The 27,434-nt window shown below is 44.2% G+C and overlaps 1 protein-coding gene and 1 long non-coding RNA gene across 2 annotated transcripts in view; both read left to right on the top strand.

The window, feature by feature from the left end:
• Positions 1-1,238: 1,238 nt before the first annotated feature.
• Positions 1,239-27,434, top strand: part of LOC113999430 (limbic system associated membrane protein) — a gene marked incomplete at its 5' end in the record, with an annotated part of 259,970 nt that continues 233,774 nt past the window's right edge. Inside the window, one exon of the mRNA XM_039386660.1 lies at positions 1,239-1,293. Coding sequence (XP_039242594.1) covers positions 1,239-1,293 — 55 coding nt within the window. The remainder of the gene's footprint in view (positions 1,294-27,434) is intronic.
• LOC113999431 lies at positions 23,003-24,628 on the top strand. Its single transcript, XR_003544879.2, has 2 exons — positions 23,003-23,222; positions 24,508-24,628. It is a non-coding gene; the product is annotated as an uncharacterized LOC113999431 (long non-coding RNA).

Genomic DNA, 27,434 nt, shown 5'->3' with positions numbered 1-27,434 from the left:
CTTCCCCCTCCACAGACTGCCCCATTGGTACCTATAGCCCAAAGTTTCTGCTGCGTCTTCGTTTCTTCTTGAAGATCAATTCAGCCTGTCCTGCCCAATTTGCGCTGCTGACTGGCCTTGGCAGCCTACATCCTTGTCAATGCTTTGCTGCATTCAAAATTAAACCATGTCAGATTAGAGAAGTGTAGAGGCCTTCTACAGGTCATCAGCAGAGTCTATTGACAGTTTCTCATCTCACTACCTCACATGCCAACTAACAACAGTAAAGGAAACTGTGTCACTTAAGCCAAAATCCGGCTAGGTCTTCTCCAGGTTTGACATCAGAAATATTTGGGGGATTTTTTCCTGTCTGTAGGAGGACAGCAGGGCATAGGCAGACATCAGTATGGCGACGTGATATGGGTATGCACTCCCAAATCTATTTGAACGCAGGGTTGCTCTGATCTCATGTTTTGGCAATTGCAGTTTAAATTAGCTGAAAACTAGTTTTCAGTTTTGCTTCGTTGCAAGCATAACTCTCTCTCCTTAGCTGCTTTCTGCAAAGCCAGATCACTGCATGATTGGCACTGCTTTTGGTGCAGATACCTGATTTTAGAGTCGGTGAGAATATAGAAATACTGCAAAGACTTTCCACTGCAGAAATTCAGGGACCCAGTAAGTTTACATAGGAAAGCATCTAGCTGATGATGTGGTAAAGGGTTGCTAAGCTGAGTCAGACTGGGAATCAGTTTTACAAACCAAAGTTGTGATGTGTTGTCATTAACTATTTCCTTGGTCGTCCTTCATTCTTACACTGTACATATTTAACACAAGTCCTCCAGTGCTGGTCTGACAATCAAATCACCTTCCCAGGAGAGGGGAGGTACAGGACATGAGTCACAGGTAAGCTGGTACACTTGCATGCTCCTACAAGTAACAAGCCTGCTGCCCTTCTACAGTGTGAGGAGGCTGGGTGTTTTACCTGACTAGGAGAAGCATCTCCCCACTAAGGTAGGAAACTTGCAGTGCAGGAGTTGAATGTCCTCAGATATCCTGGTTTCTAAAAGTGAAAGTGGAAAAGAAACAAGGGGAAAGACCACTTTGAGGAGGCAAAGATGTTTTACAAGATATACAATTTGACCTTAAGATGTTGTTACCAATGCATCTGAGGAAAGATCAGGTACTTCTAGATGGAGCAAGGATTTTCTTTTCCCTTATCAGAGGGTTAAATTAAATGCTCTTTCTCTGCTGCCCTTTTTCCTCAGGTCTGCTGGCTGATAAAAGGAAGATCTGTGTTATCAGCCAAGGAGACAGGTAATCCTCAAGGAGGAGGCAGCAGGCTAGATGGTAGGGCAATAGAAAAGAAGGTTCTGTATGCCCTAGCAAGGAGGAGAGGGGCTGTGTCTCAACTCTTTCTCCATGACATGAGACAGCACAGCCCATTAGCACAATGCAGGAGTTGGGCTAAGGTCTGCTATTCAGTCACTGACTTACTCCCTTTCCTGGGCCTTGGAGGGAAAAGATGCTTTAAAAAGATGCAAATTCTTCTCAGCACCTTGTGAGAGAAACATATGAGTGAGAAGAATGAGTAATGGAGAGAGTACTGAGGTCAGGTTGAAAGATCACCGGCTAAGGGACAGTGATAGCAGCCTGTGTGATGGTCTGTGTTCATAATAATGCATCTTAGCATGGTTTTATCTCATCCCTAGATGTCCTCTCCGAGAGAAGTGCCTGTTTTTGGGTTCTGCCTCCATCCAACCTTTCTTTCAGCATTTTCTCCCAACCAAAGCCAGATTGGGCAATGATTAAATCTGAGAGGCAGGCTGGGCTCTTTGCAGTGGTGCTACAGCCTGCCTAACCTGTAGTTAGGTGGAGCTTTCCTGGTACTGCTGGCGAAACAGTCCCACTTTTAGAGCTGTTCTGGCTCCTTCAGGAGTGTCAGGAGAAAATAGTAGCATATGTTTATTTTAGTCAAGCAAGTGAAGAGTGCTCTCCTTGAGCAGTCCAGGGGAGAATGTGGAGAAAACTCTGCCTTCTTGCACAGTCACTTTTCTGAATAGAGCTGCATTTTGAGAATGCAGAGCTTTGCTTGGTGTGGAAGGAACTAAGCTTTCATGCTGCTGCCTCAGCATTCGTGCCATCCGTTTGTGCCTAGCAGGTTTTTTTCCTTTTTTTCTTCTTTTTTTTTCCCCCAGAGTGCTCCATGAGAGGTTAGTGACTCTTTAATTATATCAGGAGCTCCATGAGCTATTTTGATGTGTTGCCTCTCTGGCTTTGGCACATACTCTGGGCTGATGACACATGGTCACTGTTGTCTGTCTCTGTCTTACTCTGTCACCACTGAATTTCAAATGTCGCCCTTGGATTTGACACTCTGGGGACTGGCCAGACTTTAAAAAAATCCTCTCCTGCCTTCAGATACCAGTACAGATAATAAAAGGGATTTATCAGCCTGCACTTTTCTGTACCTGTGCCTCTGGGGATGTGCAAGGTAAATCCATACCCAGCTCTCATGAGACCTGCTTGCCTCTCTTTCCTTCAAAATACCGTGCGGCACAACTTTATTTTCTTAAGGATATTTTTTTCCCCACAAACTGTACCTCAAGTGCTTACAGAGCAAAACAATTCACAACAGTGGGTAAATGAGTATATTAGAGCCTCGAGCCAAAAAGCCAAGAACAGAGAAATGGGAAGAGGGAGCCATGAACAGCCTGGAGCTGGGGAGAGGATGAGGTCTGAGCTGAGTCAGGAAGCAGCAGATGTGTCTGAGCTAGCAGCAGAGCTGTTTTACACAGTGGGAGCTGAGGAGGAGCTAACTCCTGGGCATAGATGTCTCATTGCATGGAGGCAGAAGGACAAGCCTTGTGTGGGGCAAGGCCAAGAGAAGATGGCAGAGAACTCATCTGGAACAAATACAGGGAAGAGTTAAAAGCAGGGGCTGAGCGCTTTTGAGAAGTGCACGTTGTCAAGGAGTAAGGGTTGTTGGAACAGCTCAAGCTGTAGAACAGCATCCTATGATTTCTGATAAGGAGAGACATAACTAGACTCATACAGGCATATTGTGAGGGAAACTGGAGAGCCGAGTTTAAGGGGAAGAAAAGACATTTCCTCCTCACAGCCACCAGACACAAAAGCTTTGGAACAACTGCCTTTAGTGGCTGAGCAGGGATGAGTTTTGTAATTCAAGTAACCTTTGGTGGGGACCTATCTAATGTTTTCCCCCACCCACTCATGCCAGGGTTTGCCATCAGCACTCCCAGGCTTCCAGTCATGAAATGGTTTGGCCAGTCCAGAGGGATTTGGGATTTCACAGACCAGGACACACATAGGTGTGGCAGACAGCCACTAGCCAGTTGTTTTCTTTTACCTCTCTGTGCTAAATTGGTGTGATCAAAACATACCCAAGACCTGGGAGTCTAAATAATGGTCTTGTGCTCCCTGTGTGGAGCTCAGTAATATTTACTGAGCCTGACGGCTTCATTCTCCTGCGTGCTGACTGCATTAATGGCGGGCAGGGAGGGAGGGCAGGGATGAAGGATAGCTGAGAGGGGTCCGGGCGACACAGCTAACGGATGGCCTTATTAGAGACACTTTCCTGGGGCCTAAGTGGAGCTTTTTTGTCTGAGTCGGCAAGAAGTGGGTCATTTTGCTGGGCTGTCAGGCCCCAGCTCTCGCTGGAGAGAGGAGGCTGTGACTGCAGCAGCCTGCTGGCTTCTCACTGCTGTGTTTGGTTGGGGAATGAGGTGGTGCAGGGCTGGGAGGGGACCGAGAGACCATATTCGTAATAGCCCTCAGGGATCCCTTCCTGGAAAAAATAATAATGTCCAAATTGCTCTCTTATCCTACCCTGCCAGTGAGCAGTATTTGAAGGTCAGGAGGGAGGTAATGACAAGACACTCCCTTCTGCCCGACTTTCATTGCCATCTCTCTCTTCACTGTCTGCCTATCTGGAGAGGCAGTGATGCCTAAGGAGGTACAAGATCGAGCTGCTGTCCATCTCTCCTGTCAGAGATTTTAGAGAGCCTGGCAACTAGGTCTCATTGATCCTGCACTGTGCCTGATCCACAGGGATCCAAGCCTGCTGCAGCCTTCCATGGGAAATCTTGTCTCTCTGTCCTAAGGTCTTGCTGCTAATGGTTTTGGCTCTGCGGATAGCTGCTTCTCTCTGTTGTATTGGCTAAAAAGGGGAATATCACATATATTGTGATATTCTGCCCTGCCCATCCTCTCCATCATAACTGTGTTGATGGATCATCTGAAAAAATGCAGTATCAGAAGCAAACGTGCTAGAATACGCCACAAGGGACTGCTCTGAGGGTATTCCCAGCCGAGAAGGAAACCAAATCTCCTAAGAATTTACAGATCAATATCAGCAGATTTGAAGTTAGAGATAGTCCACAATGAGATGTACATTTCTCTCAGCACTTTCCCAAAATGTAGCTAGTGATGCTTGTGATGGTCACTGATCCTAGTAATGCAGATCAGCTGCCAGAGGACAATACCAGGTTTAACCAGTTAGCCCTACAGGGGAGCTGGTTAAAACAGAGCAAATACTATGTCAATCCTGTCCTAAAAGAGCTGAGAAATGGAGGGAATAGTTTGGGGACTACTTTTTTGTTCATACTTAGAGAGGGTCTGCTGCTGCATTACACTGACTTTCCACATGAGCTGACATTATGTGAGGGATAGCTGAAAAGGGTGTTACAGCTGGGGTAAAAATTCTGTTTCATGAGGTGACACTTCTCTTAGGGGTATCTGGCTCCGTACACTGGAGAAAGGCTGGATGAGATAATTTTGAGGGAAAATGCAGATCCAAGTGAAATGCTAGCCTAAGAGACAGGAGTGAAGTGGAATGTTTGTTACAGAGGAGTTACAGGCTCGTACTTCTTTTCTAATATGGTGGAGGTGAAGACAAGGGCCCAGTACCTGACCTTCCCTGCTCTCCATCTTCAATAGCTTTATTTTCTGAGATCATCTTCCACAGAGGCTAAACTGTGCTAATCCTCAGAGTAAACTCTACGGTTTGCACTCCTGTGGATGCAGGAGGGAATGCAGAAGGCAAATTTAATGTAGATTTATTTCTCCTATCCCATTTTTGTACTCCCAGGAATCGTATCAGATTCTGCACTTGCACTGATTGGGAGGTTGTATGGTCAGGACTGCACATACAAAATTCAGGAGAGGTAGTGGCAGGAGCCACAGGCACTGCTCAGTCACTGGTCCAACTTCTCTGTGATTTGCTGCACACAGGAACGTTGGAGTTGCCAGCCTGGGTTAGACAGATGTAATATCTGGGCTCCAGTAATTGCCAAATAATTCAGAAAGGTGCAAGAAAGCCTGTGCCGCACCATACCAGAATTACCTGTTCACAGGAGACGTTTTCTTTCTGACTGAATGAGGTTAATGACCATCTTATGCCTGCCAGCATGAAGGCTTATAGTCCTTTATCAAACAGAGGTGATGACTCTGTTGTTGCTATAAATGATTTGCTCAGGTTTTATCCATTTTAAATTTTTTTTTGTTGTTTTTAGTATGCAATAGGAAGTTCCAAAAAGTTCATTTTACATCATGTAAAAAAGTCTTTGGGCAAAAAGGAATTTGTGAGCGCTTTTGTCATTAGCTCTACAGTATGTCTATAAAGAGGTTACAACTGTGAAGGGTGGTTATTGTTTAAAAAAACAAAGAAATCCATTACTTTATCCTCTGAACAATCAGCATCCTATTGCTGATTGCCATATCCTTGTGGCAGTAACGAATTAATGATTACCTTTAGATTAGGTCTTTACTGTGCGCGTGATGCACCGAGAGCACAGCTAAATTGGGCTGGATGTAGTAAGGATTGCTGAGTCTGTACTCGAGCCTCCTTGGGCTGCGATCTTGTCAGAGCTCATAAGCTGAGCCAAAGAATTTGATTAGGCGGCTGGGTCTTTGGGGAGGGTGTCGGAGAAGAGGGAAGAGCTCAGGCTCTTTGATAGCAAAGCCTCCAACTCACCCACACCTGCAGCTGGATTTGCAGGGCAGTCAGGACCTAGGCACAAAGCTGGCAGGTGAACAAGCTGCCAGGATGCTCAGGCCCCCACACAGTGGGATGTCAGGGTAGTCGGTCCCTGACTCTCACAGGGGTCCTCAGTCACTCAGGGCCAAAGCATGGCTGCAGTGACTGGCAGTGAGTGTTTTCAAGGGTGACCTGGAGCTCCTCAAAACTGAACAAAACACCTGCCCCTGAATGCAATGTGGTGACACATGCAGCATCTTGGGCACCCGACCAGCTGAATGGGGCTTGTCCAAATCACCTAAGACAAGACTCGGGTCCCAAAGAGCCAAATTGGGGGCCTCCCTTCCCAAGCCAGCAAGGCTTTCTTTGGCAGCTCCACACCCAGGCACTGATTGGATCTGGCCCTTTTCAGCTTTTGACACAGACGTGGACTCTCTTCCTGGCATTAGGGCCTCAATTAGCCTTTTCTATTTCTGATGTTCTGAATTTGCATGGTGAGAGCCAGGATTAAGGACAGGCAGTCTTAAGTCAGCTACTATTAATAAATAAGGAAGATTAGGAGCTTTGTCAGTAACATAGTCCTTCCTCCTTCATTTGATTATTCAAAAACACCTCATGTTTAACCCTCCACCCTCTGAATGAAGTAAATAAAAAGAAGTGAGATTATTGAAGATAAAGTTTAAATTAACTTTCTATACATGGGTCAGGTAAGAAAATTCTGTCTCTTGACTGACGCTGGTGCTGGCTTCTGCAAGAGTTTGAAAAAAATCTTCTACTCCCTTTTTTACATAAATACATTTTTATATCAGGTTGGTAATATTTCTTTATGTGTTTGGGGACTGCTGTTACCTACTTACAAAGCACAAGTAGCAGCATGGCAAATTTCTTTCCCATCTCCATGCCACAGTTCATCTCCAGAGGGATCACATTTGGAATTTAACAAGGAGTGAAATTTTTATGGCCCACGTTTCCTCACTGATACTGCCAAAAAGAAGGATGTCTAGTGGTCTATTTGAGATGATCTTTGGGTTGAGGTTTTCATCTCACTGGGAATTGTACTGAGACCCTCTAACTCATTTCATAGCTGGTTGTCCAAGAGGCATTAGTAGCCAGTAACTAGGTACTGAGGATGCATTCAAGCTGCAGTGACCTCAAGGTAAAAAAGTACTTCATCCCATTCCTATGCAGCTTAATTCCTTCGGGAGGTGTATCTCAAAGTGAGACTACAACAGTTTCCAGATGTTTCATATCTGCTCATGCTCTATAAAGAATGATGACTAAATTGCAGTTTAGTGACCTTAGAGATATAAAAAGGGGGAGGGGGAGAGGTGGCTGGCTGGCAGAGAGCTTTACAGTAATGGGATCTTTGCCAGTATCATTCATGCTTGAGTCAAGGACTTTCATTTCCCAAAAAGACGTGGGGATTAGCACAGCTTCTGCAGCCTGCCCTGCAAACAGACATGTCTTCCTCACGGATGATGGTTGTGTGTTGGTGTTCTGAGGTCAGCTCTCCTTGTAGGGTTAATGAACATAGCAGAGATGGAGCTGCTTAATCTCAAAAATCCTGGAGGAAAAGGTGACAGTTATTAAATCTAGTATGTTCTACTTGCTTTCCACACTTCTGGTCAAGGTGGGCTCTGCAGTGTCCTGGTGCAGGCTGAAAAACCCAAACTCGGTGCTGTGTCCTTCCATCTCAAGCTCTAGGACTGACACCTGAAGAACTACTCTGTATTATTTGTTCTAGAAATTGATAGGGGGTTTTTGTCTCATGGGGCCTTTGGATTCAATGTCATTTCTAACAGGGGTAAGCAGGAACTACGATCACTGTAATTTGGCTTGGAGTTTTATTGTTGCCTTTTGCTGACTGCTCTTGCCTCGCTCTCAGCGTTTTGGGGTATCGGAGATGCTACTTCCCAGCTCCCTGAGCTGTTTTCAGGAGCCCGCGTAATGTCTGGGCTGTTTGTTTTTTCTTGTGACCTAGGATCAATAGGTTGTGCTGTTTCCAAGTGAACTGCTGCTAAATGGCTCTCTGACTACATCTCTGGATTTTGTTCCTAAGCAGGCCTGCAAGTCTCTGGGCATGTAAAGGCACATTCGCTTTGAGGAAAGCCCGCTGTACATTGCCTGTTTCAGAGCAATTTTCCTCTAGGAGATTAGCAGAGCACCACAGGGAGATCTTAATGTACAGTTACAAACTCAGAGGTGGTTTTCCAGGGCATCTATTCTAGTTTCCAGGTTTAGAAGGTGCTTTTAGCAAATAGTCTCTACTGTTCACTTAACACTGACTGTTTCTGTGAGTGTTCTGGTCAGCGAACGTATTCAGTAGAATAGGCCCAGAAAGAGACATGGCTAGAGTGAGCTAAATACATAATTGAAAAGATTATTTACTTGTTTCCTTGACCAGCATCTTGTACTGTGTTTTGTGTCATTCATATCCTTGTAGTGGATTATCTTGGTCTCCATAAAACACAGAATGGGGATGTATTTTTGCTGTTGAATAAGTCTACAGTGACAGAAAGGATGAACTCCAGATGAACAATGTACTTTCATCCTCATATTTTCTCAGCCTGTACAAACTCTTCTTGATGTTTTCCTCCCTGGAGCTGTGAAAGTTTGGGATGTTGAGACCTGCTCTCTATTTTACCCTGTCAGGGGACATCTCTCCTCCCACTGAGGACAGTGGACCAGATTTTTTTGGACAATGCTATGCCTTACCACTGACCTACAGAGCCTTCTCACTAGACTGTAAATTAAATGACCTTAGTCCACAGATCAGGCCTCTTCCAGAGACCCTGCTGGGAAGGGCTGGAGTTCAAACTACAGTGGACCAGCCACAAGTGTTTGTTAAGCTCAAAGTGAAAGACTCGAGGTGCAGGGGCCAAATGAGCGTAGGGTAAATACTGTAAGCCTCGATTTTGATCTTCTTTTACCTTAACTACCCCATTGTCCCCAAGGGATTAATCAAGCCTAGCTGGAGCAAGGAGGAAATTCCCTTTAGGTAGAAAAATCATAATGTTTTTAGACTTTTTTCCTGCATTTGGAGAACACGGTCAGCAGGTGGATAACAGCTATAAGAGTCATGTGGAAACTGGCTTTTGGAATAACTTGAGAGTATGATAAAGAAAAAGACTGGGAATGCTTTTTCATTTTCACAGAAGTGTGATGATGATAGGACTGCTTGCTGTGAGCTTTCATTCTGTCCAGGATGAAACTAGTAAGAGAAGCCCCACACACATGCAAGTGTGCCTTTGCTCTGAAAGCTCCCGTGCTCTCTGTGTGTGCTGCTCCTGTCTGAAAGTATCATTTGTGTATTACTCTATTTCAAACATGTCTCCTTTTTGCTGTCTCTGTCTTTGGAAAATGTTAGGGCACTAAGCTGTGCAGGCTGATGGTGCCAGGTATCCTTTGTACACCCACACAGAGACTCAGAAATAAACATCCCTGCTGTGACCTGGAAGCTTTCTCTTCATAATAGCATGTGGGCACATACAGAGAGCAAGTGGCAAGAGGAGTCCTTAGGATGCTCTCCATACCTTTTGTTTGATGTGCAGGTTTGTGTACAGTGAATTAAGACTCATACCTGGGGAGTGCATATTTTTATATAAGAGGATCATTTGTAAGTGGGGCAGGTCAAAGAATCTCGTATCTCACACTAAGCAGCTTTGACCCGTGTAATGCACATCAGACTGTCGCTCTTAATTTGATAAACTAAATGCTAGATTGATAATCCTGCCTTTCTTTTTTCCCCTTCTCCTCTTTCTAAATATATCCGTGTATCTCTGGTTCTTGACTGCGAACCTCTATCTACCTCACTCCATAGATTAATCATAAATATGGATATAGATGACAGAAGGTTAAGGGCATGGCAGGGAGACTAAGCAACTCCACTTCATTTATCATTGTTCCAGTGGATGTTTGGGGGGGTGCCTCTCCTGTCCCAGCTTCTTTCAAGCAGTGTCAAGAGCAAAGGTGTTAAAACAAACAGGTCACAAATGCACTGATTTTAATCTTCCCTTCTGTATAGCTTCTCTATCCTTTGTGCTTTCTTGAGTGAGTAGAAAAAAAAGTCTGAAATTTTTTAGTCAGATTGAGCAGTTCTACACTGAGGTACAGAGAGGCAGACCCCTTGACTGCTGTATGTCACCAGGATGTGCAAGGATTTTTGAAGGGGCTGATCATTGCTGACAAGTATTTGTAGACAATCTTTCAAATTGAGTTAAGAGTTTTGGAAAATTATAAAGATGCAAGGTCATATTCTGGAAATGAAAGGCCAGGGATTTTCTTTTTTGTATTGGGCAAGCCGAATGAAATATGAATTAGAAGTAGGTAAAAAACCACCAATACTTCTGAAAACATTGAGTTGAAGATGAACAAAAAAGTCCCTCTATGTCATTCTGAGCAACATGGACTGGAGTGTTATGTGCTAGGCTCTGCTGACATGCAGCCTACTGTTTGGGGCAACACGCTTTAAGGAATATGTAAACAAGCAGGAGAGAGGCCAGAGGGGAGCAGCAGGCTTTCCAAGAGGCTGAGCAAACAGGGCCTGCACAGGAAGGTTAAAAGAACTAGAGCCATAAAAATTTACTTGCTCTAAATGGGGAAGGCAAAGAGAAACGTAAGAGTTTTGTTCCTATAAATTGTTCTTTTAAAAGTAGTATTGATCTGTTGTGCTGCAAATCCCCAAGATGAGAAGTAATAGGTTAAATACGAAGAAGACTTTCTAACTAAGATGACTTTCTAACTGTAGGACTAGCAATGTACTGGAAGGGGTTAGTGTAGGTGGGAGGATATGGAGCTTCTTTCATTAGAGCTTCTTCAAACCGTGTAGGCAGATATTCTCCAGGAATGGATTTAAAAGAATATTTGATCCTGTCTTGGTGTAGCGGGCTAGACCAAATGATGTTCTTGAGGTCCCTTCTGGTTCCACCTTGCTGCAATTTCTGTGATTCGACACAGTCAAACCAATCTGACTTCCATGTAAGCTGGCTGTCTTTTTTTCACCCTGCTAAAATTACTCTAGTCTGAAACAGATGAGATAACAGGAAAGGAGTAAATTTCATGTAAGCAAACTTTTCCAAATGCTTGTTGGATTTGTTTCTTTACTCAGTCTCTTTTAGGAGATTATTAAGGAACAAACTTGTCATGGAATATGAGATAAAGCTGTATCATAAATAAAGTAAGAAGAAAAACAAAATTTACTGAATAAATAGAGAGGGAATATATAGCTGGTTCACAGCATGAAAAGATGCCACAGCTCAGCGGATGTGTCACTGAGCAGTATTACGGCTGGTGTTTAATATGGATTAATAACCCAAAAATGGGAAGAATACATAAAAGGAAAAATGTGTAGATAATAGAGCAATGTTTAGGTTACCCAAGCCTATAAAAGATACTGAGAAAGTCTGGCAGTGAGCTCGCTGAGGCAATTTGCAAGCATCATAAGAGTAAATGAAATGCAGTATGGCAAAGGCAAGGTGATGCACTCAGGAAACAACACATTAGAATTAGTCATGCTCATTTCTGGGTTCTAAAATAATTGTAACCACTCAAAAGAAAAGAATGAGGGGGAAAAAAAGGCACGACTGAGCAACTCAGTAAAAACATTTGTTCCGTCTGTAGTGATGGTGAAATAAAAGCATGCAAGATGAGAGGCTGCATTAAGAAAAGGGTAGAGAATAATAGATAAAATAATACAGTACCATTATATAAATTGATGGTACGTGCTCTCCTTGTACACTCTATTCAGTTTGCTCACCCGATCTTGCAAAAGGAAATAACAGAAATAGAAGAATGACCAGAGAAAGGGAACAATAATGCTGGAGTCTTTTAATAGCTTCTTCATAAACAATGATTAAAAAGAGCAGCACTGTTTTCTTGAAAATAGATAAATAAGAAACATTGTGGTAAAGGTATAGAAATTGTCACCACAAAAAAAGAAGTTCACTCAGCTGTTCCTATTTACTTCTCATTTTATTAGAAGAACAACAGGGGAAGCAATTACATGAAAAACATCAAACCACTTTAAACCCCTGTAGAGGAAACTCTTTTACAAAATGTCTAATTAACATATAGAACTTGTTGCACCAGATAACTCTGAAATCAGAAACTTAGTAAGAGCACAATAAGATTCAAAACAGACTCTAATTCTGATACTGTTAAGATTTACAGCTGAAATAGGGAAGATATGAAGATACAAAATATTGGAGGAGGTATTAACCTAAGATACAAGGATGTGAGGGGTCTTGAATCTTCTCATTGCAGGGTAACAAAAAAAATCAGGAAGTGGCTGGAGAGTAAGAGGCAGTATTTCTTTGCACCATGTTTTTGTATGTGTGGCCAGTACTGGGTATTTTTGGTAGCTTTTCTCACTACAAACCTTTTGTAGAGGTGGGGAGTGGAAGAGGTGAGTTGTTAATGTCATGGTATATGTCTTCTGAATTATGGTATTGGAACAGTTTGGCAATAAGGCAGCTGCTTTCCAGTTCTGATTCTGCCACTGACTTTTTTTTGGGTGTTTTACATCCTCTCTTCTGGTTCGGTTTACCTATCTGAACATAACCGGATTGGTGCAGACTTGTGGTTTAGGAGACTTAGGAGGCTTAATCGATGTAACTCCCATTTGTGAGTCACTTGAATGTGCTGATGTGAAGTGTGCTGTTGATACCTATTTAGTGAAAAAGCTCTGGCAGTGTGCTAGGCTGCAGTGTCATGATGTTCCTGCACAATTTTATGTATGGCTGGCCTTTGAAAGAGGCAGTTTTGTCTCCACCCACGCACAAATTCCCCTTTCTTCTTCCACTTGTGGTCATATGGCCATACCCATAGGGCTCAACACCCTGTTCATGGGTCAGGATCTCCTTTGCAAGACATTATGAAGACACAGATTAAAAATGTGATGTTTTCCCCTGCCTACTCTGTTTGTGCTATCTCCTGTGTGCCAGTATCCTTCCTCTCCCATATTGATGTTGATAACCACTTGTACCATCCATGATCAAACTGTTCCTGTGCTTGCAGTACTGCCTGGCCTTCCCTGTCTGCATTAGTCTCAGTCTAAAGCAGTTCCTCAGTATACCTATATTCTGTCAAGTGCTGAGTCAAATTTAGATCCTGTGTTGTAATTCATTATTTGGGAATAGACTAGGAAATACTGGTCTTGTTTTTCAGGAGAAGAAAACACAAATGTATTTGGGAATAGACTAGGAAATACTGGTCTTGTTTCTCAGAAGAAAACACAAATGTTTGATTGTTTTTCTCATATGAAGCTTGCACAGAATTCACTCCTTTAGCAGAGTAGGGAGAGGAAAGGACCAACTGCACACCTGAAATCTAGGCAACTCCACCTCACCTAGATGTCAACTGTGCAATATGCTGTGCCTGATCAACAAATATATGCACCTCTTTGTTTTTCGCAGCAGCTGTGATTTCTCTACACGATGAGACACACATTTTTGTGAGGGTGTGTTCCCTTCATTCCCCGGTGTCCCATCTGGCAGGGTTTGGGGCTGCTATGGAGCACATATTCACATTTACAATTCCCATTAGGCAAACTTGGCCTAAAAAACAATTTAAGATTTGAATACATGGTTGTGCTTGAAATCTGCCGCAAGTGTTAGAGGAATGTTTAGTCATCTCCTTAGTAGGACATAATCCTAGCTAGCACTTGGTTGGTATTTTATATTTCCTAAGTGCTTTACAAATATCAATTAATCCTCAGGTACCAGCACACCCTGTGCTTCGTTGTTCGCACCAGGAATTGAACATAACTCTGATCCTAAAAGCAAGAGCCTGTACTGTCAGAGCTAGCTCCATTAGCCTGCCTTCCAGGGCATCTTCAGCCTTGCTCTCTCTCCCCCCTTCATGACCGAGGAGGGAGATTATTGCATTATTGCCTTGTGATGCCCTCTTAGTACCTACCAAAAATTGTGTGAGCAGTAGCCCCCCCCCCCCCCCCTTATTTTCAGGTAGAGAAACTGAGGGAGAATTTGTATCAGGACTGGCCTTTAGAGGTACTTTCATTCCCAGTTCTGTCCTCGGTTCAGCAGGACCCACTTGCCTTACAGTGGGTGAGTAACAACTTTAATCACCAGACAGGATATAAAGAAAGCAAAGTATAAGGAGGAAAGGAGAGATGCCTCTCCACTACAGTGGCAGGGAACTGATGGACTCCAGGGAGACGCTTCTTTTCCCACCCATCTAAAAACAGTGCCCCTCTGCTAGATAGGCTTCAACTGGCAGAGAGCAAATCATGATTTAGATTTTTTCCCAAAATCAATTAGACTCCTTCAGTGATAGAAGCAATTTGCGTGACTTTTAATCTTTTGCCAGCTCAGCCTGATCAGCACTTTTTGAAGAATATGGAGCCAATGTCTCTGCTAATCCAGGTAAATCAGCCATATCTGGAGACAGACAGACAGAGAGGGAAGGAAGGGAAGCTATTAAAACCAAAGAAGGCCCATTTCAGGACTAAAAGACATCAGTGAGGTACCTGATTTATAGGAGGAGAGTTGCCTTTCAGTCATTTTTAATGGAATATTATTAAAGGAAAATCAGGAGCTGTGAAACCTTTTGTGTCTCATCTCCTAATGTATTTATTTCTGCAGCAGAGAACCCTGTTAACCCCGCCAGGTAATGTATTCCTCGGCTGGCACGGGTGGCAAGGTTGTCCCCTAGAAATTTTATTATGGAACAAACTCAGTTAAATATTTGCACATGAAAAGACTATCTCAAGGTTTCAGGGGTCTTAAATTTGTTTCCAAGGAAAACTGCCTAGTAGAGCTGCTGAATCTTCCTGCATGTGGCTACAAAATACCATAATTTTGACGTCTCTCTGGCTTTTTTTCCTTTGTCAACGCAAATGAGTTTAGATAGATAGATGACTAGATGGATGCTTGCCTAAGGCAATGTCAGGCTCTGGGCAAAGTTTGGGTCGCACTTCTGAATTGCTTTCCCATAATTTTTCAAGCAGACTAATAGTTGAGGTCGTCATCATTGTAAGAAAGGCAAGTTCTACATAGCAAATGACACACAAGCCTCAATCCTACAGACACTTAAGCACCTATTTAGTTTTCTATGCTGCGAAGAGTCTTGCTGACAATTCTCACAGGTGACTGTATTGAAGTGACAACCTCAGATTTGACTGATGTGTAAGACTTGGCTTTTTCCTGATATAGAGAAGGACTGTACAGGACTGAAGATGTCTGTATTGGACATGTCCTTCGCTTTCTTCATTCCTGTTGTCAGTCCCTTCTTAGCTCCTTCTCAGTAATACTTTCTAATACATGCTGACATACTTACAAAGTTGAAAAAACACCTTTTCATTGGATTTCCAATTGGATGATACTGTTTGCATGAGAGAAGGTTCCTAGAGGTACCCACCTTTTTGGCTAACAGTGGTCAAGGGAGTGCATGCAAAACTCAAAGCATTTAGCTATTGCATGAAATAATGAGCCATGTGCCTTCAAAGGCTCTGTGGATATATGTCAGCTAGTTGCATGTACGTATCTTTACACTTTCTTGTAAGGTGTTTCAATAAAAATTAATCACCCCCTAGGGTCATTGGTTTCAGCCAGAACAGGGGCACAGAGGGAAGTGTGTTTACATTCAGATACTGCCACCTCAAAAAAAGAAGAATCTGTAAAAACACAAATTTGATTTTATACGATCAGAGAAGAGAACATCCCAGTGCTTTCCTTTTTATTGTACTAGGTCTTCTAAGCAGGCTTTGTTTAAACAGCATGAAAGTAGCTATAACCAAATTAGGCAAAATCTGATAGTAGCCTGATTAGGAAGGTATAAGTTGCCTTCTTCCAGGTCCTCCCACAGCATGCCTGCTGAATGAGATTCAGTGCGACTTAGCGACGTGTGTCATCGTTCATGTGTGGGCACACTGAGAGAAACCCTGCCAATATGCTTCTTTGAAAGTTTTTGTTTAGCAAAGCTGTAAATGACAACACAAGTTAAAAGCTGATGGAGAACTAAGACCTCAGGCAAACCAAAAAGCCAGGTTATGGTCTTAATATCACTGGAATAAAGCTGACATGAAAATAGCTATTGTGACTTCTAAGTGCACAATGGTATATCACAGCCAGACTCTGGTCTTCTCCTGGAAGGTCCATGCATGCTTACACAGGCATGGGTTTTGCAGCACTGTGTGTGTATTGGCAGAGAGCAGTTTCTTGTGATACTTTCGTAACATCTCGTTCTGGTTCATGATTAGTGTTTTGGTGCAACCATATTAGACACAGGTCCATTTAAATTCTTCTCAGGCTTTTTACATGTGGCTGTGTGTGCTGAAATTGTGATGCTTTCGGAGCATATGGTGAGCTTGAGATAGAGCTGACCTGCCAAGGGTGTATTTCATCAAAGAGTGATGCAGAAGTCTAAACAGATAGTTGGGATTGCTGCAGTCATTTTAGGATCCCATTTACATGGGCCACAAGAGCTGTCAGATATTCTGATATTCTCTTTCTGGACTTTGTATTTTTGCTGGGCAGCAAAGCTCTGGCCCGGCAAATTCAATGGAAAATTTTCTAGTGGGCTTTGGAGAGATGTGCTCACTGAAAGGGCTACATTCAAACCTGTTGGACAAATGGATATTTTTCCCCATATGCCAAAAGGATGATCTTGCAGAACTTTTCCATTAGCAAATTTCAGATAGTCAAAAGGTTCTCTTTTTTTTGAACCAGAAGATATTCCTCCATGTGAGAAGTCTTTTCTTTTCTTTTGAGAAAAAAAAGAAAAAGACCAGATCCTTAACTAATTTAGAAACTGAAATTTCCATTTAAAAAGTATTTCAAAAGCCAATTTTCAAGCAGATGCAGATCCATTCTTTCTCAAATCCAAAGATTGTGGCACATATTCGTCTCCAGTTGCAGTTGTCTTCCCAGCCTCTGTCCTACACCTCCCCCCAGGAGAGAGCATGTGAGAGACCAGACCTGTTCCTTAATCCCAGCAAAACTGTGTGTGCTGCAGCTGGTCCCCAAAGACTGCTGTACCATATAAACTGACTATGCACAAAATATACTGATATACTGTGTATTTTTCTTAATATAGTATTTCCTTTAATATCCTCTCACACCCTCCTCTTTCTTCCATGCTTTTCTCCAAGGGCTCATGAGCCTTTTTAATTTTAGGTTTTCATTTTGTTTTGGTAGATTATGTTTTGTTTATTGCTTTCTGTCCCTCTGAGGTTCCCATACAAGACTTAGCTTCATGTGGCTTTTATTTGAAGAAAGTCCAAGCTTGCCTCTCTCCTAACCTCACTGGGTTTTCTTTTTTTGTGTGTTTTGGATTTTTGTTTGGTCGGTTTTGTTCTGTTTGTGTTTTTTGTAGCCAGGAATCCCTTGGGCTTCTAACCTGCATTTTGACATGGGACAATGGTCTGTCATCTCTGGTGCGCTTCTAGAGACAGGAAAGAATAGGGATGGTTGTGTAACGGTTGTTTAATTAAAAGTGGAATGTGTATATTCAGAGGCGGGTATATCATTTGTGCACATATATATGTGTGAGCATTGTGTATGTGTCTTGCTGATAATTGCTTTGAGCCTCTTTCTTGCTTTCCTGAGCTGACATTCACTGTTCACTGTTTGCTACAGGGGAAAGAAAAAGCAGGGAGCACACAGAAATGTCACAGCTGAGAGGGTTTCTGTAATCTTCCAACATATGTTCAACATTAAAGCTCCTTCAGCAAGTCTGATGTGCTCACAGTCATCATGGGACCAGCAGTTAAAGCGCCCCAGTGCTGCCAGGAAAACGTTATCCTGGCCCTAATTGAGAGCGACTTAACTAATGTTTCATTTCCTAATTAGTCCTTGTCAGCCGCTGGAAGGCCGCGGATGCTGCTGGTGGCACGGGGCCCATCGCTGCTGTAATTGAAGTTGTTCTGACAGTCTAGGGCTTTGGGGTGATCCATAAAGTAGGGCTGATGGTTCGGGACCAAACTGGGTGGAATAGGAGAGAGGGTCAAGCATCAGCTGAGACACACTGTAAGCATGCTCTGCCAAACCTGAATGGTCGCGAATCAACTCTGAAATGACAGAGATGACAGAGTAACAGTGAGGGAATGAGGACATCACTCTATGCTGTGCTCAGTGGGAGCGCAGCTGGCTGGAGAGAGCTGGCCAAAGGGAGCTGCTGGGACCAAATGGAGGTGAGAAGATCCTTTCCTGGAGAGGAGCTAATGGACAAGGACAGGCCAACCACAAGGAATGCTGTGCTCATCTTCAGAGCACAGGGCAAGTGTTTTGCCATGAACTTGAATCTTAGAGCAGCGAAGAACTGTATCTTCCTTAAGAGGCTTTTGCCTCTTCTTCATCACTGTTCTTTGGCATGAGTTTGGTGGAATGTACTCAGCCTCCTTCGCTTTTGAGCACCATGGCTGAGCTCTTGCCTTCCTTCCCACCACTGTCTATCCTCCGTCTCTGCTGGGACAGGGCATCCACATGGCTTTAGTATTGATGTGCCAGCGATAGAACCAACACACAAGACAGGAGCACCCTCCTGCCATGCTGGCGCTGTGTCACATCAGCCTGGGACAGGGTGTTTGGCTAGTGATTGGAAAACAACTTCTAGAACCCCCTTCCAGGTGGAGATAGGACAGAATGAGGATCTGAGCTTGAGATCAAATTTTAACTAGAAAGAAATTATTTGTGGTTGCTCAGCAGAGGAATTGTTGTGCCTTCACAGAAATAGTTTGCCAAAACCCTTGGTAAACAGTGGGCTGGGATGCATCTGGTGGAGGAACCTGGCTCATCACACAAATCCCAAGGGTTGTGAAGTGGGGCATCTGAGCACCCTGGACTTGGCAGACACAGCTGGCAGGCACTCACAGGACAAGTGGGCAACAGGAAGCCTGCAAGAGGAAGAAACAGGCAGTGTCAGCTTTGAGGCTCACAGACAGTGCATGTTCACTTGCTGGCCTTCTCCAGCCAGCCAGCCCCATCTGTTCCCCTCCAGCTCTGGGAAATGGGGTGGATGGGATAAAAGCTTCTCCACAGTGCAACTGTGCTGACTGCTGGGCCTCGGGTCCCACGGCAGTGCTGGCTGCATGCTGGGCTGTTGCAGTTCTGTGCCTCAAGAAATCATGACCCTCACAATGGGGGTTGGCAGCTCACAGACAAGAGGTACATGTGAAGTTTAGCAGGCAGTGGTAAAAGGGATACAATGATTCCCTTAAACCAGGATAAATCTCTGCCTCTCCTTGCTGACAGTGGTGACACTTTCTTTGCTCTAGGGCTCTAAGTCTCTACCCAAAGCCTTTTAAGGAAGGACAAGCTATAGAAAACACTACATTCTCCAAGGATACCTGCCTTCTGTGGGTTGAAAGTGGAAGGTGACTGGGACTATCTCTGTCTGGGAGGTGACATCAGGGAAACAACCCCAGCAGGTCCAGCATACATAACTCGGCATACAAAGATTCATACTAAGAATGAGGCACTGCACAATCCACTGGGTCAACTAATACAGTGTGCTGCTGTAGCTACCATGTAGGGCCCCTCACTGTCCCCAGATCGTGGTGGGATGGCTACCTGGCTACTCCAGATCACACAGGCCCTTCCTGTAGTGCACAGGTGTCAGGACAAATCTCGAGGTGATTAAGGGTGTCAGGACAAGTACCATGGTGATTAAGTAAAACTCAACAAAGCTGAATAGACTCCCTCCTTAATTAATATATTCAGTGATCCATGCTGGGAATGGACAAGAAAGCATGGACTTGTAGCACAGCATCAGCTGAAAGGAGAGGGCTGGCACTTGGCACCAGATGGTGTAATGACATGGTAGGAGAAGATGAATTGGAGTGTGCTTGTCTATACTCAATATACACATCTTAGAATCACAGAACAGTTTGAGTTGGAAGGGATCCTTTGAGATCTTCTAGTTTAACACATCCGGCAATGAGCAGGGAATGCAATAAGAATCTTTTTCCAGAGACTCTCCTGTTTCCTACCAAGAGCCCCACAAAGGAAAAAATGGGCTTTAGGATACATGTGAAGCCCCACTGTGTACGTAATTTCCATAGCAAGCCACTCACATCATATAGCTCACTCCTGGCGCCTTGCCCAGGTGATTTCTTCTTTCGTACTGATGAAGTTGCTCGACCTTGGTGCCCTCTGTGAAGCTGTGAACTTGAAGGCAGCATAATAAATTTCCACCTCATCCCAGGTGCCTGTCAGCCTGAAGCTCCCGCAGTAAGGTGAAGGGGGAAAGAGGGGGATCATGTCTCTTTACCAAAGCAGGCTGGCTCTCTAATGCCCCATTAGCATACCACACACAAGCATTCAGCTTTTAATTAGTTACGTGGTGTGATAATTAAGTAATATTTCTCCACAATTTTCCTCTTGTGTGGAGCAGAGGGGAGGGGGATGGTGCCTGTTGGGGATGGGGGTTAAGGTTGTTTTAACGTTGTAAGTAATTGCGACCCCAAGGAGAAGCAGAAGCAAAATGCAAGCACTCCCTTCGAGAGTGGTGGAAGCCCCAAGCTTGGCTCTCTCATGTCTCCCCTCCCATTCCCCCTGGCATGGGCTTACCCTCCTTCAGTCAGCAAAGTGCTCAGTGGGCAATAACACATCCTCTGGAGCATCCTTCTCTCCATCTCAATGTATGCAGCTTCAGATCCTGGTGGGCTGATGAAGAGCTACCCTCCTGCCTGGATTCAAAGCTGTTTGTGTGTAGGGGACTGTTAGGGAGAGGCTGAAGAAGAAAGCTCTGGATGGGGGAGAATCGCAGGCCTTTCCAGAGCTGGGGAGCTGTATGCAATGCAAAGGTGAAATAATCAAAAAGGTGTTTCACGGTGACATGGCAGAAAAATGTGTTGGGAGGCCAGAGCTAGGAGAGGGAAAGCTCTGCACAATGAAGTTTGTGTCAGATTTGGCACTGCAACATGTGTGGTAACGAAAAACAGCTTTCCTACCATCAGGAACAGTGAAGGCCTGTGCCTCGCTGCAGAAGGGCAAATGTGGCCTCCTCAGCTGGGAATCTCTTACTGGAGAGCAGAACAGGTATAATTGATCCATGCAAAGCAGTGGCAGAAATAAAATAAAGCCTATTACCAAAGCAGGCTGTTGTTTCAGCAACGTGCATGCCATTGGACTGCTTATGACAGGGAAACAGATGGTAATTCTGCGAGCCCTGCACATCCTGGCACACGTGTAGATTCAAAGAGTTACTGCATCAGGGAAGAGGTAGATGCAAGTTTGTTGGGATATGAAATAACATACAATTTCCTAATGAATTCAACAGCTACACCATCCCTCAGTCAGGTCAGAATTATCTCCATTAAACATATCCCCATTTTCCAATAGGAAACGAAAATGAACCCTAAAATATGGTGGGTTTATCTATTCTTAAACTGTGTAGAAGCAAAGGTTGAGATACATCTTTGAAATAAGCTCCAGAAAAACCTTTGGAAAATTATCCATCAGTCTTCAGATCAACAAGGCAAAATAAATCTCTTCTAGGCCTATTAGGAGATCACTACCAAAACCATGCCCTAGCGCTTTCATCTGCTAAGGTGAGTTGCAGTACATGAATTTGCTTGCTCGCCCTGGCACATCAGGCACTCCTGCTTTATCCGAGAGAGAGGGATTTATGTCCTCAGAGTGTCGAACTCAGGGGATGCTGAGGCACAGGTATATTTTGTCCTTGTAGTAAACTTTTAGTGGACAGTATGTGCTCTTTCACTGAGTATTGCTAAACTTCTTGTTTTCATTCCAGTCTGTTCCTAACCAGGTGAGGGGACATCTTCTCCAGGGCAGCTTGAAATGGGAGTATGATGTTTGTTGAAAGTGACACTGTTTGGACAGCTGTGTCTTTGCTACCATGGGAGAAACTGTCTGTGTCCATGTCAGTGGCCAAAAGCTGTTCCAGAGGGCTCTTCTCCATGCCGTGGAGAGAGGCTTTCTAGGAGGCAGTTTAACAAAGGTTGATTGAAAAACTGAAGTGTCGCATCTCCTGTCACTGGCTGGTACTGTGTACAAGAGGGCAGGGGACACTGAGTATCCATGGAACCCTACACAGGTGGGCATGGGAGCTGAACAAAGAGTTGCAGGGCCTTTACGCGCCACTGAGCTTAGGTTGTTGTGGTGGTGGCTCACTTTCCTGTTGTTGGGCAACTCTGAGGGTGAGACCAGTGCTTTGCATCCTTCCTGCTCTCCCGGACCTGCCTCCCATCTGGGCCAGTACCTCTCTCTGCCCCACTCTCCTAGCCCTGGATATATTTTATCCCAAGACTGTCATTCCTGCCCAAATGTGTTATGATACATGAAAGCATCCAGTGGGAGAATCATCTGCAATTATCAGAATACTTTCTTCCATTGACGAAGCTTAGCTTGGAATTTGGAGTACAAGACATAAAAGACCAATAGAATAGAGCTTGATTGATAGCTGGCATGATTGCAAAACTACAGTACCTGCATCCAGCCGGCTATAAATTGTACCACGGTGCCTATCAGCCAGCTTCTCTTGAAACATTTGATTAGAGCTTCTTTCAACCACCCTTGGCCCTCCCCAGCTGCTAGGGAAAGGGCTTTTGAGGGAAAAAACCTTACATGATTTGAGCTGAAATCATGTCCTAAATATTTGAAGTGACATGAATTGAACACCCCCTTTTTTTTTTTTTGGTAGTCCTGAAACTGGCTACTAGAACTGCTTTGCAAAATGATTGGGTATTCAATAGCCAAAGCATAAAAATTGCTTGCCCAAAATAAAAGGACAGAAATGCCAAAAGATTATTTTGGAAGAAGAGGATTTTTGTCCCTTTTTTTTTTGTGGTTTTCATCTGGTCAGTGGCATTGGCATTTGAGCAAATCGTTGATTTTTGTTGTGTCCCCCATCCTGGCATCCCTGGGGAAGAAAGCAGCTGGTTTCCTCACTGAGTTGGAACCTGGCTGCTCTCATGTCCCATTGGGAAGCACTGTAGTGATGTCACAGAGGCACTTGTGAGCTCAGACACAGCCCTCGTTCTCTTGGGAATCATTCCACACTCATGAGGCAACGCTAGAATTTTCACATGGCACATCACTGTGACATACAGATGCAGCAGCTTGTTCCTTCCGTGGTGAGACTTCCTTGGAGACTGTCTTCACTGGGCTTTCAGGCATGCTGTAGCGGGCCAGTGAGTGTTGCCCCATCCCCCAGAGGAGGTCATTAGTAGAACAGGGAGTCGAACTCCATACAGGTTTCTGCATCCTGTTCTTCCCTCTCGCTGCTACAGAGAGAGCTCTGGGCTGAGGAGCATCCAACCCATGTGAATGTGAGTCACGTTTTGCTAAGCTGTGCACCTATGTGAGCGTACTACCAAGTTTAAATGACAATGGGCAGAGACCTCCCACGCAGAGCTGTCAGGGTAGCGATTATTTATTTATTTATTCTCTTTTTGATAATTTAGTTTAAGTCAATGTGACACACACTAGTATGTTTTCCAGTATAAATCAACACCAAAATATAGTTCTGTCCTTGTTATGTGTACAGGCTGGCATATCCCTCTGCTTGGCAGAGAGGGCTCCAGGGGCCTGACAATGAAACTTCCCTGGGGGAAGACACTTTTGCATTCACTTCCCAAATTGTCTATTGCCTCTGCAAGCACTTTTTCTTTTACTAATGAGAATAATAAGCTTTCATGTAGAGACACTTGCAACATGTGTTTACTGCTGTGAAAGAATTTAGATAGAGGCTTAAAGAAAAGCAAAATAGGGTATTGTCTAGGATATCTCCTTGAGAACAATGTCAGTTTAAGTAAGGGAACTCAGGATTGTTGAGTATACTTGAACTTGGTTGTGGGGTTCTTTTGATGGAAGCAGAAATGAAATAAAACCACTTAGCAGCTTTGAATCAAAATGCTGGCTACATTTGGCAGAAATCTGTGAATCGAATTATTCTGGTATGTGGAGCTATTAAGCAAAACCTGAATACATTTCTCAGTGCTTGAGAATTTGAATGGGAAAGGAAGTAAATACCACTCCACTTCCATGGAACAGAACTGCAGAGGAGGGGAAGGATTTTCATAAGCTGACTCAAAAGGCCAGTGTCCAGCTTGAAGCTTCCAATTCTTTTTCTGTTTCCTACTTTTCACAACACTCATGAGTTTCCATATCAAGACCCCAAACCAATGACATTTCAGCATGACACTCATGCCATATGAGCGGAAAGCACAAGGACTTAGAAGGGGAGAATGATGGGTCTGCCTTTTTCCTTGCAGAACCCTTTTGCAGCCCTCAATGGAGCTCTTCCAAATGGAAAGATACAGGTCAAGAAAGGGCTTGCTGGCTGGTTTTCTCATGGAAAATAGGGCAAATAACTGCCACCCACCCACATCAGTGTGGAGCAGGTGAAAGGAAAACTAGGCTTTAACAACCAGCAGCTTTAACTGCAGCTTTGTCAAGGAGACCTGTCCTCTAAGATCTTTGAGATAATGCAGTAGGCACAGCAGTGGGGGGAGAAGAAACAAACCCTAGAAAATTTGGGCTGTGGCCTCTTGCCCTCATGTCCTCAGAAAATGGCTTGTTCAGCACAGCTCACAAGCCTATTTTGCCTTCCAGGCACCTCAACACCAGGAAGATGCAGAGGAATCATAGAGAATCTGGAGAAGCACAGCTAGCATGATTAAAGGGTTGAAGGATTGACTTATTAGGGAAGAAGATTAAAGGAGCTAAATATGGGGAGGTTGGCTAAGTGGCAACTTAAGACGGGACATGAATGATAACAATCTACCAGCTTTTGAAGGAAGGGAACAGCTAGGAGAGAGAAAGAAGAGGAATTGACAAATCTGGTTCAAGGGGTGAACAGTAACTGATTGAGCATGTGATAATTGAGGTCGAATAACACACAAACAAAAAAATCCCAATCCCAATCAAAATCCTAGATAGCTGATGGGTATCTAAAAGGAAATAGACACTGAACTGTGAGTTGCATTTAAATAGATGTGTACTGTAAGAGCTGAACCCCATGCTCGACTAGTCTTCTATGTCTTGGCTGTAGTCCACCAACACTACAGTCCTTTCTAACTCTGTCAGTAATTGCTCCTCCTCAGATCAGGGCTGCTAACACATGCAAGCATTAGAGTGAGAAGTCTGTCCTGGGCACTCCACATCCATCCTCACCGAGGTCAGATCTATTAGGAGTAGAAAACAGGGGCTGAGCTGATGATGTGGGGTGGGGAGGCTGCTCAAGAGCATCTCACAGTTCCCTTCCTGTCTCATTGTGGGGATCTGAGGTACTTAAATGTGCCATTAGCTTTGTAACTTTATCTTGCCAGTAGGATCAGGAATCAGATTAAAGATTTCACCTCCTCCTCATTTCCTTCCTGCTAGTTGCATGGCCATTGCACAGAGCATGTGCTGAGCTGCCAGAAATTCTGCCTGTTGAGAAACTTACTATAAAGACAGCGTGAAATGGAGGTGTCAGAAAGCTTCGTGCTGCTAATTAAGCTGGTGTGCACGGAAACATAACTGTTGTCAGTGTTTAATTCTGTATCGTGCCTTAAAGCTCTGTTGATGCAGCTCTCTCTGCCTGCCCTGCAGCCTCCCAGATCTCCTCACCCAGCACTTCTCTTGACAGCTCTGCCTGCGCCCTTGCCACCCACTGCTGCTGCATTTTATCCTCCTGTGTAGATGAGCTTCCCCAAAAAATCCCCTAGCACATCATCAGGGTGTTCTGCCCCCCTCTTGCTTAACAAAGTTTCCAAATGTCCCACAATGATATTTCCTAGCCTGTCCTTGCAAGGGTGACAAGATGTCTCTTGGATGGGTCCCTTGCTTTGCTGCTGGTAAACCTGAGGTGGATCCATGGAGAAACTGAATATATACGTTTTGGAAGAGTGCCACAGAGTTGGGCCTTGGCAGGGAAACGCCTGGGCTAGACCGTGTTCCAAAACAAGGTCCCTCAGGCACACTTTTTCACTATTGTCTGTGGAAGTCAGGTGTAAACAGACAGTATAATTTGCAAGAAAGAGGGAGATTGCAGTATTTCTGTCATCAGTAATAAGTGGCACAAGGTCCAGAGAAGGTAGTTTGCTTGGGTTGCCAGTTCTTCTCAGCTCCTGTCTGTGCAGGCAGACTCGCTGGAAAAGGATGATGCTGTGACTCCTTCCTGTGCTGTGGAGATGGTGCTTCTTCAGCCCCATCTCTGCTCTGTTCGTCTTTCCTCACTGTGGTGCAAAGCATGCAGGTTTAGTGATGATCCAGCACTAGCTATGTTGCAGAGGGCAGTGCTGGCTTGTCTCTGGGTGTACTCTGTAGGTCTACATAGTCAACCCTTCATAAGGTATAGATTTACTAGAATGAGAAAGGTTATAAGGGGAACTTCCTACTACATAACCAGTCCATGTTATATGTGCTTCCTCGTTGCATGGTGCAGTACAGTCCTTCCATTGAGGCCAGGGCTTGGGCCACCTCTTGACACACAGGCAGAAATAACCAGTATTGCCTGTAATCCCCTGTCACTATAGATTATCTGTACAAACAACAGAGGATGCTTGAGAAGTCGAGGCAGGCAGGATGTAGTGCCAGCAGAATACAATACGAGGATGTGTTCCCATACAATAAGTTCTGCACGATTTGAAGCCAGCCCCCCCCCTCCATGTGACCAAGTATACTTACTGCCTGCACCCTCCTCCCTCTGCCTCTCCCCTCTTGCACAGAGGCTGTTTTGCAGAAAACACCATGGGGAAAGCGGCTTTTGCTAAATGTTTTATAACGTGCCAGGGAACCTTTATCAAACATTTAATCCCAAACCTGGCTTTGAAGCAGGGAGGCATACAATTCCGTAATTAATTTTTTTTTTACCTTCTTTTGCTAATCGCTGATAAAAAGCTTAATTCTATTAACAACTCGACTTGACAAATTGCACCGTTCAACGGAAGCGTTTAGAAATTAATTACGCATTTTATTGCATTAGATCGGATAAACAGGGGAGGGCCGGCTGAGCAGGAGAGGAGCATCAGCACAGGGCCCACCGTTGGGATGGTGGCCATTTTTTTCCCCGGCTCCCAGTGAGTGGTTTACATGGCTACAGAATTGCTGACGGGACTGTTTTCCTGTTTGTTTGTTCTCGTCTCTTTGCTGATTGCAAAAGTTCCACGTAGGAGAGTTTATTTTTGTAAAGGTGAATTGCAGAGCTATGGTGAAAATTCAGCTAAGCACAAATTTCTGTGCTGAACAGCCTCCAGGGGGGACAGCCAGGCTCAGTGAGTCTGAGGATAATGAGAATATGGGATTTTGGAACATGCTATGAGGTGCAGAACCAGTGAAGTGTTGTGCGCCACAAATGGGCAGATTGGGACAAGGGGAAGTCCAGTATGTCGTATGTACATCTGGCAAAAGAACCTCTGGGTTTTTAATACATGTATGTTCATAGATGTAGATGCATGTGTATTATCAGCATGCCTAGGTACATGCACACACATGCATATGCGTGTAGATACAAACACATTCTCAACTTCTCTGGTGTAAAATTCAGAAACTATTCA

Source organism: Pipra filicauda, unplaced genomic scaffold (genome assembly GCF_003945595.2).
Source record: "Pipra filicauda isolate LSUMZ 115617 unplaced genomic scaffold, ASM394559v2 scaffold499_size419610_pilon, whole genome shotgun sequence".
Taxonomy (NCBI): Eukaryota; Metazoa; Chordata; class Aves; order Passeriformes; family Pipridae; genus Pipra; species Pipra filicauda.
The sequence above is the reverse complement of the archived record's forward strand: the minus strand, read 5'-3'. Positions and strand labels throughout refer to the sequence as shown.